Source organism: Kogia breviceps, chromosome 13 (genome assembly GCF_026419965.1).
Source record: "Kogia breviceps isolate mKogBre1 chromosome 13, mKogBre1 haplotype 1, whole genome shotgun sequence".
NCBI classification, from domain to species: domain Eukaryota; kingdom Metazoa; phylum Chordata; class Mammalia; order Artiodactyla; family Physeteridae; genus Kogia; species Kogia breviceps.
Genome location: NC_081322.1, coordinates 66,785,964 through 66,798,936, shown reverse-complemented (window position 1 = coordinate 66,798,936; position 12,973 = coordinate 66,785,964). Strand labels below are relative to the sequence as shown.

General features: G+C 47.5%; 1 protein-coding gene across 5 annotated transcripts in view; it reads left to right on the top strand.

Moving 5' to 3' along the window:
• NHSL1 (NHS like 1) overlaps positions 1-12,103 on the top strand; it is a 300,877-nt gene extending 288,774 nt beyond the window's left edge. For all 5 annotated transcript variants that reach the window (XM_067010892.1, XM_059083403.2, XM_059083399.2 and 2 more), the window contains 3 exons: positions 425-3,661; positions 4,180-4,312; positions 9,323-12,103. In XM_067010892.1, the coding sequence (XP_066866993.1) occupies positions 425-3,661; positions 4,180-4,312; positions 9,323-10,058 (4,106 nt within the window). In that variant the 3' untranslated portion in view covers positions 10,059-12,103. The remainder of the gene's footprint in view (positions 1-424; positions 3,662-4,179; positions 4,313-9,322) is intronic.
• The last annotated feature ends 870 nt before the right edge of the window (positions 12,104-12,973 follow it).

The following is a 12,973-nucleotide window of genomic DNA, read 5'->3' as shown; positions in this document are numbered from 1 at the left end:
AAAAGACAGTCACTGCTTGACGGCTGTTCTGTGCAATTACCAGGTGGGTGAAAGGCTACCTTTACAAAAAGGAGGTTACGTGAAAACTAAACCTTCCAAGAAGCACTCAGCTTTGACCTCAAAGGAGGGAATACCTGAGAATCCTATATGCAGCACTTAATCTATAGGAGGATGTGAAGTATATATTAAGAGAAGTACCCAAAATTCATAATAAGGATTTTCATTTTAGGGGCTATCAGAAACTATCAGTACTTAAACTTTCTCTTAGGTGCTTACAGGAAAAAAGAAACCAAACCAAATAGAAAAGATTTTTTTCTTTTAAGTACAACAGAACAGAGTCAGAAGGGGGTGAGAGATCAAGGTAATGAACTAAGATACTGCTTTTTATTTTTAGGTGACAAGCCTCTTTCTGCTTTATCTCCAGCTTCGAGGGGCACTGGCCAAGATGATGTCCGTGGCCGCTCATTGGACACCCCAGACCACTACTGTACGCTCGGAAGGCTCGACAGCTATCGATCTGCTGGGCAGCGCTCAGAAACCAGGGATTCCAGCTGTCAGACTGAGGAAGTGAAAATCGTACCACCTTCGATGAGAAGAATCAGGGCGCAGAAGGGGCAAGGCATTGCTGCCCAGATGAGTCACTTCCCAGGCTCCTCTGGGAACATGTCTGTGCTGAGCGACTCTGTGGGTGTCGTGTTCCCTTCTCGCCTCAACAGTGATGCTGGTTTCCACAGTCTCCCCCGGTCTGGAGCGAGGACAAACGTTCAGTCCCTGGAGCCACGGCTGGGTGCCCTGCACCCTGCAGAAGACGCAGACGAAACTCTCGCCTACCAGAGGGGTCACCTGCAAGTAGACGAAGACTTCGGACATCTAGGAGCTGCCCCAGGGACTGGAACGCTTTTGAGGGCCAAGTCCCAGGAGCCGGGCCCCTTGGAGGGTGAAAACGTAACAAACCCGGTGTGCGTAGTCTCTCCTCACGCGACCTACTCCACCAGTGTCATCCCAAATGCCACCCTCTCCTCCTCTTCAGAGGTTATTGTGATTCACACTGCTCAGAGCTTAGGGCAGCTGGACAGCAAAATTACCAGCTCATCTTCATACACAAAGATCAAATCCAGAGACCACTTCCTCTCCAGGCAGAAGGACGGTCATCATTCTCCCCGTGGTAACTGGACTGAGGGCCACTCCACCATCTTTTCACAGGCCTCAGATCCTCATTCGTCCAGTGCAGCCACTCTGCTGTCCCTCTGTGATCCTCCGGTCTCTCTAAATACGCCCGCAAATCGGGAGAATGGGTCCCAGGCCATGGCCTACAATTGCAGAAACAACCTGAGCTTCCCGGTCCACCCCCAGGATCTGAACAGCAAGAGTGGGTCCAGTCATTCAGGAGGCAGGGGACACGGCGGCAGCGCGGAGCCCTGGGAGTACAGCGCCTCGGGTAGTGGGCGTGCGTCCCCACGGAAGCCACATTTGGCAACTCCTGGTTACCCCACTCCTGTAAGTAGCATGAGGGGTGGCAGTTTGGACCAGACGTCCAACAAAGGTGATGCCAGGGCCGTGTATCCAGAGGACCACGATGGCTGCTACACTCCTCTGCACGCCAACTCTGGACACGGACCTGGGAACGTGTGCAACAGCAGCGATGGCTTTGGGAACCCGAGGCACAGCGCGGTCAACATTTTTGATGGAAGAGCGCGGCAGAACCAAGGGAACCGGTCCAATTGCCAAGACAAAAACCTTTCTCGAAACATCTCTCTGAAGAAAGCGAAGAAGCCTCCCCTGCCACCCTCTCGGACAGACTCTCTGCGCAGGATTCCCAAGAAGAGCGGCCAGTCGAACGGGCAGGTGCTGAACGAGAGCCTGATCGCCTCGCTCCAGCACTCGCTGCAGCTGAAACTCCCGGGCAAGGGCGGTAGCTCGCCCTCCCAGAGCCCGTGCAGTGACTTCGAGGAGCCCTGGCTGCCTCGCTCCCGCAGCCAGAGCACAGTGAGTGCAGGCAGCAGCCTGACCTCCGCCACCACCCCCAACGTCTACGCCCTGTCCGGGGTCACACCGGCACAGAGCGACACGAGCAGCGTCAAGTCCGAGTACACAGACCCGTGGGGTTACTACATTGACTACACGGGCGTGCAGGAGGACCCGGGGAACCCGGGCGGGGCGGGGCCAGCCGGCAGCGCCGCGTCGCCCGGAAACGGGCCAGGCCGCCGTCTCCCGGAGGGGTCCAGGGCCGCGGTAGCCCCGGTGCCTGATGGCACAGTCAAACCAAAGATCACATCGCCGGAGAAGTCACACAGGGTCACTTCTCCATCCAGTGGCTATTCCAGCCAGTCGAACACGCCCACAACTCTCACCCCTGTGCCTGTGTTTTTAAAGTCAGTGTCACCAGCCAATGGGAGGGGGAAGCCCAAGCCCAAGGTGCCAGAAAGGAAGTCCTCTCTGGTATCTTCAGTATCCATCTCCTCCTCGTCCACGTCTCTCTCCTCCAACACTTCTACGGAAGGAAGTGGAACCATGAAGAGGCTAGATTCGGTGCTGGCGACTCCCCTTGTTGCTCCTCCTCTCCCCCCCCTCCCCTCTCCTTGTCCCAGTGACAAGTCTCCTTTCCTCCCTCCCCCCCCTCCACCGGCCGATTTCCCCGAGGGCTCGCCTCTGCCCGGCTCTCCCGTCTTCCCCGCTCCACCACCAGAAGTTCTCAATCCCTTCTGTCCCCCCACCGACACCTTCTTTCCTCCGCCACCTACAGCACTTAGCCCCCTTCTTCTGCACTCACCTGCCTCCCTGCCACCTCTACCACCTGCCTTACCCCCCTCGGTGCCCCCGCCTGCCCCACCGCTTGACCCCAAGTTGATGAAAGATGCCAGGCCTTCTTTCAAAACAGCTGGCCAGCCAGAGCCCTCCCGGGAGGCCTGCAGGCAGCCTTCCACCAAGGAGGAGGGTGGTAGACCCCCCATGCCCCTGATCACCACGGAGGCGTTGCAGATGGTGCAGTTGCGGCCGGTGAGGAAGAACTCAGGAACCGAGGTAGCACTGTTACGTGAACATGCATCTCAGGAAAAACGAACTCCGGTTGTTCCCCAGTATCATTTAAAGCCATCTGCTCTCCTGAAAGCCCGAAATAGCATAAATGAAATGGAGAGTGAAAGCCAGCCTGCCTCCGAGACAAGCTCGCTCCCGACTCCTGCCAAGAGCTCGACTCAGGGTCACCAGGACAGTGTAGCCGAGTGTGACCTCCCGGGCCGCGCCGGCGGCGCGGAGGCCGGGCCCGGGCCCGCCCCACCCCATGACCCCCCCAGCCCGTCGCCCAGCAGGAAGCCCCCCCCTGTTTCCAAGAAGCCCAAACTGTTCCTGGTGGTGCCACCTCCGCAGAGAGATTTCACAGCGGAGCCCGCAGAGAACGTGAGCAAACCGTCGCCCAGCCCCACGAGAGGAGAGGCACGAGAGAGGTGTGCAGCCGGGGCTGGTTCCGATGAGACCGACTCTGGCAGCTCGGTTCTTGCGGGAGGAGCTGCAAGATCTGAGTCCCCGGGCAGAGTGGAAGCCAATGTCCCCATGGTGCAGCCCGATGCCTCGCCAGCCCCCTTGCGGGAGGAGCCGGGCGCCGAGAGCAGTGCGGACGCCCGGGACAACGTGGAGAGCTGTTTGTCTCTGCAGGACCCAGGGCGTGAGTCTGGTTTTCTCTTGTTCCCCTCCGACCATATGCAGCTGAGGCGAACAGGGCTGGTGCACGTTCACGTTCAAGCCAGTAGTATGTGGACTCCCTGCGCTGCCTCGTACTTAGGTTACCAACTTGGCGTTTCTATGAATTTTTTTTTTTTTTTTTAATCTAGATCTAAGGGTAGAGCTTACAGAAGTTCAGAAAACAGAGTGAAGTGGTCGGCAGCAGGCTTGGTATTAAATAGCAGTGAGTAATCCCCCTGGAGAGCCGCAAAGAAATGTTCTAACAAAATTGAAGGGAGATTCAGTCAGTGTATCTAGACTTTAACAGAAAAGCCTGAGCTTTGATTGTCATGCTTGTATTATTTTCCCCATCTTTGTAAAATATCAAACTACAGGCCCTGCTGCCTCTCCCTGTGATTCTCATGTTGTCAGAATGGCAGGGAAGCATATTTGGGAGCTTGGCTAAAGACTGAAATTCAAGTCATTTGTGCATCTTGTGTCTGCCTGCTTGTTTCTCCATAGCTGGGGTACCGGAGGCTGACACAGCCGGTTCTTCCTCAGAGGCCTGTGACTTCTGTAAGGAAGACGAGAGTGATGAGGTGATGACCCCCAGTAGACCCCGGACCACGGAAGACCTTTTTGCAGCTATTCACAGGTATCCAAAACTCCTTCCTCTTTTTTTTCATCTACTTTATGAGTCCCCCTTTCCAAATCGTTTCTCAATGTATTTTTCTTTCTTGAGGTTTCTGCTGTCACCCAGTTAGGCTTCATTAACCTGATTATTGATTTCTTAGTTTGTTTCTAAATTTTTATTTGCCTTGACTGCAATTTCTGTTTTACTTTGTTCCACTGATTTTTATGATGATATGGGGGACAGAGGCTCGATGTGATGATGCCATTTGGTTGGCCCTTCTCTTACTAGCAAGAAATGCAGAGTCGCTGTATTTGATTGGATATTTACAGGAGTTGGGTTAGAGTAGCCAGTGGTCCAGTCCAGGATGAGGGATGCTGTGTTCTGTGGACTTAAGGTGCACAGACTAGCTGTACAAGACTTCTTCTTTCCTAACAGTGTTTGGTTTTATTGCTGTTATTATTTTCATTTTGCAGAAAAACTAGGATTTTATAGTGTAATATCTTTGGCTACTTAAATGTTTCAGTAAAAGTACATCTTTTTTAAGCAGGAGCCAAAGGAATTAAACTTGCTTGTTACTATATACTGCTAGTGCCATCTACTGGCATAAGAAATTATTGGGTTTTTAAAAAACGTAAAGTTTTCAAAATAACTGCCTGAACTGTTGTGCTGTTTATATGTGATCACCTTGAAGAGTGAAGATGACTTAGCACTAAAGTTTTATTTATTGCCTCATTTTTCTGGCTATAAACAGTTGAGTACCCCCACAACGGTGTCATTGTAAAAATGGATATGATTGTGTTTGTGCAAGGACTTTAAACTATATGCTGTGTAAACCCTTTACTTCCTTCTAAAATGCTTTACCATAGTATTTTCAGATAACTCTTATGAACGCCCCTGTGCTGCCAAGGTCCCTGAATCAGGTCCCTTTTTTTTCCTCCTGAAACCAAACATCCTGTAAAATCATTTGATTCTCTGTGTAAGTAACCTATGTCAGGAGTGCTTTCCCAATTCTTGGAATCTAACTGAAAAGGCTGTTATTGCATGAGATGGAAAGCAGAGGCTGTGCAGTCCCTACCTGCGATTCCTCGTGCAACATGTAAACATCTCACTTAGGGGGGGGGAAACTAAGCTGATGAATTAAGGTGTTTGTCAAGAATTATGTTCTTTAACTCTTGACTCCACTACCGGTATAATGTCCCAATAGACCCTAAAAACTGCCTCTTTAACATTGTCTGACTGCTCTCTGTGCTCTCATTAGAAATAAAAGGGTAGCTAGTGATCACATTATTCCTCCAAATAGGGAAATAAAAATTCCACATCCTTTGAAAGCAACTTCAGTGACATATCTAGAGGTTTACGCTTATGTTTCTAACTCGAGTCATGCTGGACACCTAATGAGCTCTCAATGATTGTGTAACTGTTAGGAAATTCTTCCAAGGCTCAACATCTCCCGTTCGGTATGGGATGCATTGGGTTGCTATATATGCAGGCATATATATTTAAAACAGCATCCACAGAGAAGATGTGTTGCCTGGTTGCTCTGTGCACTAAATACTTGGTCTCAGAGAGAACCCCAACTGTTGTGGGGCCACATTACTACACACTTTTCCTAACAAGATACCAAGGATCTCCTCTGTATTTTATTGTGGCAACCTTCTTAAGGCACTAAAAGACTGTGGTTTCTCCTACCAAGGAGTTACATCTACTGCAGATGCAGAAATTGGCCAGTCTGTATTGTTACGTGTACACAACAGAAGGAAAGACTGAGTAGGGTATGGATTACAGAGTGAGGGCAAGGATGCAGGCTAATTTTTAGTAGATGGATGGATGGATAGATAGATAGACAGATAGATAGATGGATAGATAGATAGATGCAGGCTAATTTTTAGTGGATGGATAGATAGATAGGTAGATAGATAGATAGATGGATAGATAGATAGGTAGATAGATAGATAGATAGATAGATAGATAGATAGATAGATAGATAGATGCAGGCTAATTTTTAGTAGATGGATGGATAGATAGATAGATAGATGCAGGCTAGTTTTTAGTGGATGGATAGATAGGTAGATATATAGATAGATAGATGCAGGCTAATTTTTAGTAGATGGATGACAGATAGAGAGATAGATAGATAGATAGATGCAGGCTAATTTTTAGTAGATGGATAGATAGGTATAGATATAGGTAATATATTAGCAGACATAATAGGAAGCTATCTAAAGTCTGTGATTTTTAGGGCTTTATTTTATATCCTTCAGTACCTAAGCTAATAATCTAAAATAAAGAATATCTAAATTGAAACACAGCTTTCAAATTTTATAATGCAAATTAATTCACTTCAGATTTAAAGCCAGATGGAAAATGTAGAACACCAGTTGAGGTGTGAAGTTTGTATCTTTATTGAAGAAATTAGTTTTTAAGCCAGTGTTTATTGTTCAAGCGTTTTTTTATAGCCATTTTCCTTAGAAATACACACACACATATTTATAGTCTGTGCATATATATACATACATATATGCAGAGAATTCATATATTTAGTTTTAATTCTCATTTTAGTTGGCAGTTACTCTTGAGAAACAACAATACTTTTATAAATTTCCATCTCCTGTCTTCATTCTAAATCTACAATTAAAGGTTGTAGCTTTAATCAAGCATAGCTGTGGCTTGTTATGTGGATCTCAGCATACCCTCTCCATTTAAAAGCCAAACAGAAAATCCACATTTAAAAGTCACAAACCAGGGCTTCCCTGGTGGTGCAGTGGTTGAGAGTCCGCCTACCTACTGATGCAGGGGACGTGGGTTCGTGCCCCGGTCCGGGAGGATCCCACATGCCACGGAGCGGCTGGGCCCGTGAGCCATGGCCGCTGAGCCTGCGCGTCCGGAGCCTGTGCTCCGCAACGGGAGAGGCCACAACAGTGAGAGGACCACGTACCGCAAAAAAAAAAAAAAAAAAAAAAAAAAAAAAAGTCACAAACCAATACCTACAAGAATCAGATGAGCAGAGATGTCTTTGGGAAGCAAACAGTATAAATTGTGAGGTCATGTGCTCTACTGGAATGGTACTCCATCAGGTCCTACTTCTTGTATTAAGCTGTATGACTTCACTCTCTAGACCTCAATTACTTTCTCTGGTCAGACCAAACCATCTAAATGTTTTCCAGTTCTGAAATTCTGAGATGTTATTGTTTCTGTGGTTTTTGTCAGTGGGTCAGCAACTTAACTCCAGAGCAGTGCTCTTGTGGACAGTGGAATAGAACTGTTGAACCAAAGTATCATAGGCTAGTCTCTGCTGTCCCAAAGGGGCTGGCGCTATGTCAGGTCTGGCCACCCCCTTCAGCCTATTAATTGGGTTTTTACCACTTCCTGTCTTCCATTTTAGTGGCTTCTTTTTGGCCAGAAGCACAGAGAGGACCCTGGGAGCACCAAGCCCAGGGCAGCCATCACGGGGCCATCCTCCCCTGTGCCTCGATGTGCAGGACAGGTAAAAACAGCACTGAAGCCTGAGCTGATAGCAGGAAGGAAGAATTATATTTCCCTAAATGACACTCAAAGGTTTATTAGGCACCTACTCTATGCCTGACACTTTATGGCTATGACTGCATTTATCTTTATTGATAAGCTCTGAACTGTCTACTGTTATTCCTTTTTTCCAGATAGGAAACAGGATCAGAAAGTTTAACTTGCCCCAGTTTACAGAGCAAGGAAACTTTAGCAGTGGGTGAACCCAGGTCTGTGTGACTCCAGAGGTCCTTTATCTCATTGAATCCTCACAAACCTGTGAGGTTATCATCATCATCCGCATTTTACAAGTATGAAAAACTTGTAAATAGATGAGAAACTGGTCCAGGGTCACACAGCTAGAAGTTGCTCAGATTCAGCTCTTAATCTCTTATGTTCAGATAGCATCCTCTCAACCTTTGCCTGTTGCATGTTCTAGAATTTTATAGCAGAAAAAGAGGTATAACCAAACCACACCTGCACTTAGCTGAGAGATTCCTCCCACACTGAGTTGTTGATATGAAGAGACCTGCAAGGGGCCACTTGGCACATCTGCTTTATTTTCTCTAGTGCATTCTCAGCAGAAGACACATTGAGCCAGGGAGATTCTTAGAGACTGGGTATAAGAAATTCCCCCAGGGCAATTTTACTTTTCCTGAAGGCCCCTCCTCTTTCACATTCTACCCACATCCCTCACATTTGCTTGCTCTGCTAGTGGGTCTCTGCAGTCAGCCAACGGGATCTGATGTGGAAGGTTCACTCTTATTTTCCGGAAGATTGGGTTTCTAGGAGTTGACAAATGGTCCAGTAAGAGCCAAGGCAAACTGGTTTTATGCCAAACTCTAGAATGATGGAGAACGTAAAGTTGCAGAGTTGTTCTAGAACCTAAGGTGGGGGCCTGTCTCAGTACGTGGGACATTCTAGGAGTTGGCTTATCTGTTAGGCCAGTGGTCCCCAACGTTTTTGGCACCAGCGACCAGTTTCGTGGAAGACAGTTTTTCCACGGAGTGGTCGGGGCGGGGGGTGGCTCAGGTGGTAATGAGAGCGATGCAGGAGCAGCAGATGAAGCTTCCCCGCCGCTCGCCTCCTGCCGTGAGGCCCACTTCCTAACAGGCCCCGCTACCCCGCGGCCCCGGGGCTTGGAGACCCCTGTATTAGGCCATTCGAGTGCCAGCACCATGAAGTTCACCCAGCATCGGTCCCATATAGAAGAGTTAAGTAAGAAATGGCAAGTATTAAAAACGTTGGAAATGGTCCTATCCAAAGTAAGATAATACAATGTTTGAGATTCGTTTCAGAATAATCCAGTGAGGGTAGAAATGAAAACGGGGTGGCCATAAGTTAATAATGATCACAGCTGGGTCATGGGCACACATAGTAATACAATGAACTATTCTCTTTGCCTGGGTGTTTGGTACATTCCGTAGTGAAAATAATAGGTGGTGTGCGGTGAGAGAAGCAGGGTGGATGTGGTTGGCAGCCAGTGGCCCACCAGGAGTTAACCTTCCTCTTAACGTTCTTAAATCTCAGGTCTAAGAGGAAAGTCCTTGGCCGTAGAGATTCCGATGATGACCACTCGCGAAACCATTCTCCCTCCCCGCCAGTGACACCCACCGGTGCTGCCCCCAGCCTGGCCTCCCAGAAGCAAGTGGGATCGATTCAGAGAAGCATCCGGAAGAGCAGCACCAGCAGTGACAACTTCAAAGCTCTGCTGCTGAAAAAAGGGAGTCGGTCAGACACCAGTGCCCGCATGTCCGCAGCCGAGATGCTCAAGAACACGGACCCCAGGTTCCAGAGGTCAAGGTCAGAGCCTTCACCAGACACCCCCGAGAGCCCATCAAGCTGCTCCCCAAGCAAGAACAGAAGGGCCCAGGAGGAGTGGGCCAAGAACGAAGGCTCGATGCCTCGGAGCCTGTCCTTTTCTGGCCCCAGGTACGGCCGCAGCCGAACTCCGCCTTCTGCCGCCAGCAGCCGGTACAGCGTGCGGAACCGGATCCAGAGCAGCCCCATGACCGTCATCTCAGAGGGCGAAGGGGAAGCCACGGAGCCCGTAGACGGCAGGGCTCTCCGGGCCCTGGGCGCTGCGAGGGGACGTTCGCTGGAAACACTGGCGGGGGATGGCGTGGGTGAGGGCCGCCTGCTCTGTGCAGGGCAGCCCGCTGCCTCGCAGGGGGCGCAGGCTCCCGGCGCCATGGAGGGGCGGCCCGGCGCAGAGGGCACGGATCCATCAGAACAGCGCGGAGGTCCCCAGAGGGAAGAGAGTTAAGGGCAAGAACCTCCCAGGGGATGTGAGGAGATGTGCAGCACATCGCTCTGGGAAGCCTGACAGGTACCCTTCCCTGCCTTGGCCGTGGATCCCGCTCAGCATCTGTGCTGTGGGCCCGGCACGGGCCGGCCCCGCAGCGGAAAGGGAGGGCTATTTAGGACTCACTTGGCACTTGCCCTGTGGCTTAAAAGCAAGTAGAAGCTTAACTTCTAAAAGTGCTTCCTGGGGAAGATTTTTTTTTATTTTTCTCTAAATGCTGGGTGTGTGTGCAGGGATGTGTATATGTGTGCATTTGGAACACTTTTTATGTTAAAAAAAAAATACAAGCAGCATGTACAGAAATAGGAGAGACAGCGTTAAGCTAGGTAGAGTAATGGAGCCTCCTGAGTAAGGTGGTAACTGCTTTAAAAGTATTACGTTTATGGAAATTAGTGAGTTCCAGAAGAAGGGAGAGGACCATTACTTCTGAGAGAGAGGGGGTAGATTTGCTGGTGCTGAGCGCACAGAACGGGCGGGGATGGGCACAGGTGTGCTTTCAAGGGGAGCTGTGTAGTGGTTACCCCAAAAAGTTGGTAAGGGGCTAAGTGACTCATTGGTTCAGGTACTTTTTTCTGGGGAAAAAAGGCTTTGTTTCTTTTTTGTAAAAATGACAGATACGTGGACATGGCAACGCTGTAACTCGGAGTCTGCTGCTGTGCAGCCACAGACACACAACTTCTAGCCCGGTTTGTAGAAATGTAGGTAATTTTTTAATGACTTTTCCTCCTTGAGCAGCAGCTGGGACCTCCTTGGAGAGCTGAAATGACAGTGGCATATACAGAGAGGGTAACAGAGATGAGAGAAGGGGAGAGGAGTAAGTGATACACTGCTGGAATTTGTTTCCTGCTTATTAAATAAAATTATTTTTCAGAATTAAATTTTAAAACTTGCACTACAGAACTGTGGGTGGAGCCTTTCCTTTTACGACTTTTTTTTTTTAAAACCAGAGTTTAAACTTCCATTTGGCAATTTCTTATCACTTGAAACGTCAACATTTGCTAACTTTTGGATATCCTTTTGGTTACACCAAAGAAAAAGTTAATGCTATTTTTCCTTGAACTGCCTGCCGTATCATGTCCTCACTTAGAAAGGTTTATCAAAATCTATTATATATTATCTTACTTTGAAGAAAATGCTGAATAGCTCTTTTTGGTCAAATAAACTGATAAAAATTGGCAGGCCTTGGCTCTTAATTAGCCCTGGGAAATGAATTTTTAGATTAAAAAGATTTTTTGCATCATTTGGTTTGTGTGTTTTTATATTTTTTACAAATAATTGAGTTCACTAATTACCTTCTAATCTTCTCCGGTTAGAATTTTAACACTTTTAGACATGGAAGAAAAGTGTGTAAAGTATTTATTTTTATGTGATATTCCTGTGACCACTTCCAACTGCCGTGTACATAGATTCCTTTATTTGTTGGTCAAATAAAATCAGAGTCTTGTCTTCTTCATCAGAAGGACTTAAGATGAGAGTATTGAGATTATTAGCCTAAATACAGTGCAGCTGCCAATTATCATCTTTTCTGGTATGAAAATATCATCTAAAAGTTGGACTGCACAGGCCCAATCATCATAAAGTTTATACAATAAAACCTTAGGTACCCATTTTAGACACGTCTTTAAGACAAAAACAAACCTAAAGAATTGAGACTCCTTCCGTCCTCTGAAGAAAACAGAAAACGTCTTTTCACATAACCAGAAATCAAGACCTGACATCTGGCCAAGAGCAAAAGGGCTTTCTACCACTGGGAGCAAGAATCTTTTCTCCTAAATTTTTGAAAAGTGACATTGGCTTTTGAATATGAAATCTTTTCATAGCTACCTAAAAAGGATGAGAATGTACGTGGATATCAGAAAACAAATTTAATATATAAATCATTTATGTTGAAGGTAAGATAAGCACCCTCAAAACTAATTATAAAGCTTTTTTTAAAATCCCCATTTTTAAAGGAAAAATATATTAAGTTTTTAAATTTGCTTTGAATAAAACAATTGTAAAGTAAACATTTGAACCTTTTTTGTTCTTGTTGTTTGTACGTGCATTTTTGAATGGTGAGCTAGGTCTTCTGGTTACAGAACTGGTGAGTGCTTTGCTGGATACAAACAGAGCAGCGGTGGTGACCAGAAGGTGCCTGTGGGAAGTGGGGACCCAACAGAGAGGAAATAGACCATCACAGACACTGTGGGTGGTGCCGTCCAAAAGGACCTAGGGAAAAGCAACTCTGAAAGGTGTCCAATGGACTTTTGAATAAAATCCCAGTAAGGTATCGACTGAGAGTTCGGGTGATGTGACGTGTAGAGAGATGCGAGAACTTCTCACAGCATGGTTGAAATCTAGGGAGACAAGGATCTAGACTTACCCCGGCAACACACAGCGTCTTCAGCTTTGCTACTTTGTGGGGCTCAATACTGTTAATGCCCCATATACATTTAAAAACTCAATGAGGACAGACTTATTGACTCTTCCCTGTACCCCGAGACTTGAAAGCCCCAGGGCTAAGCTGTTTCCACCTTGTTTTTTTAAGAGTTAGGAGAGAAAGAAATGACCATTTGGTCTGTCGGTTGGGAGCAGCCTCAACTTTCATCTGATTTCTGCCCTCCTATTTCTGAAAAATGTTGATTGAAACCATTGCTTCTCCTGTGGGGAAGAGAGCATATTTGTTTGGGGAATCACAAGGACAAGGAAAGAAAAGGAGGCATTTCTGTTTCTCGATCTTATTTCCCATCCACCAGCACCACGCCCAGCTCTGGGGTGGGTGTCCTAGGAGGACAGGGGAAACACAGGATTAGTTTTCTGCATTAATGTGTTTTCAGCACATAAATTGAATTTGAACAATTGTTTATATTGCTGGGATGCCATCATGAAATGGGTAC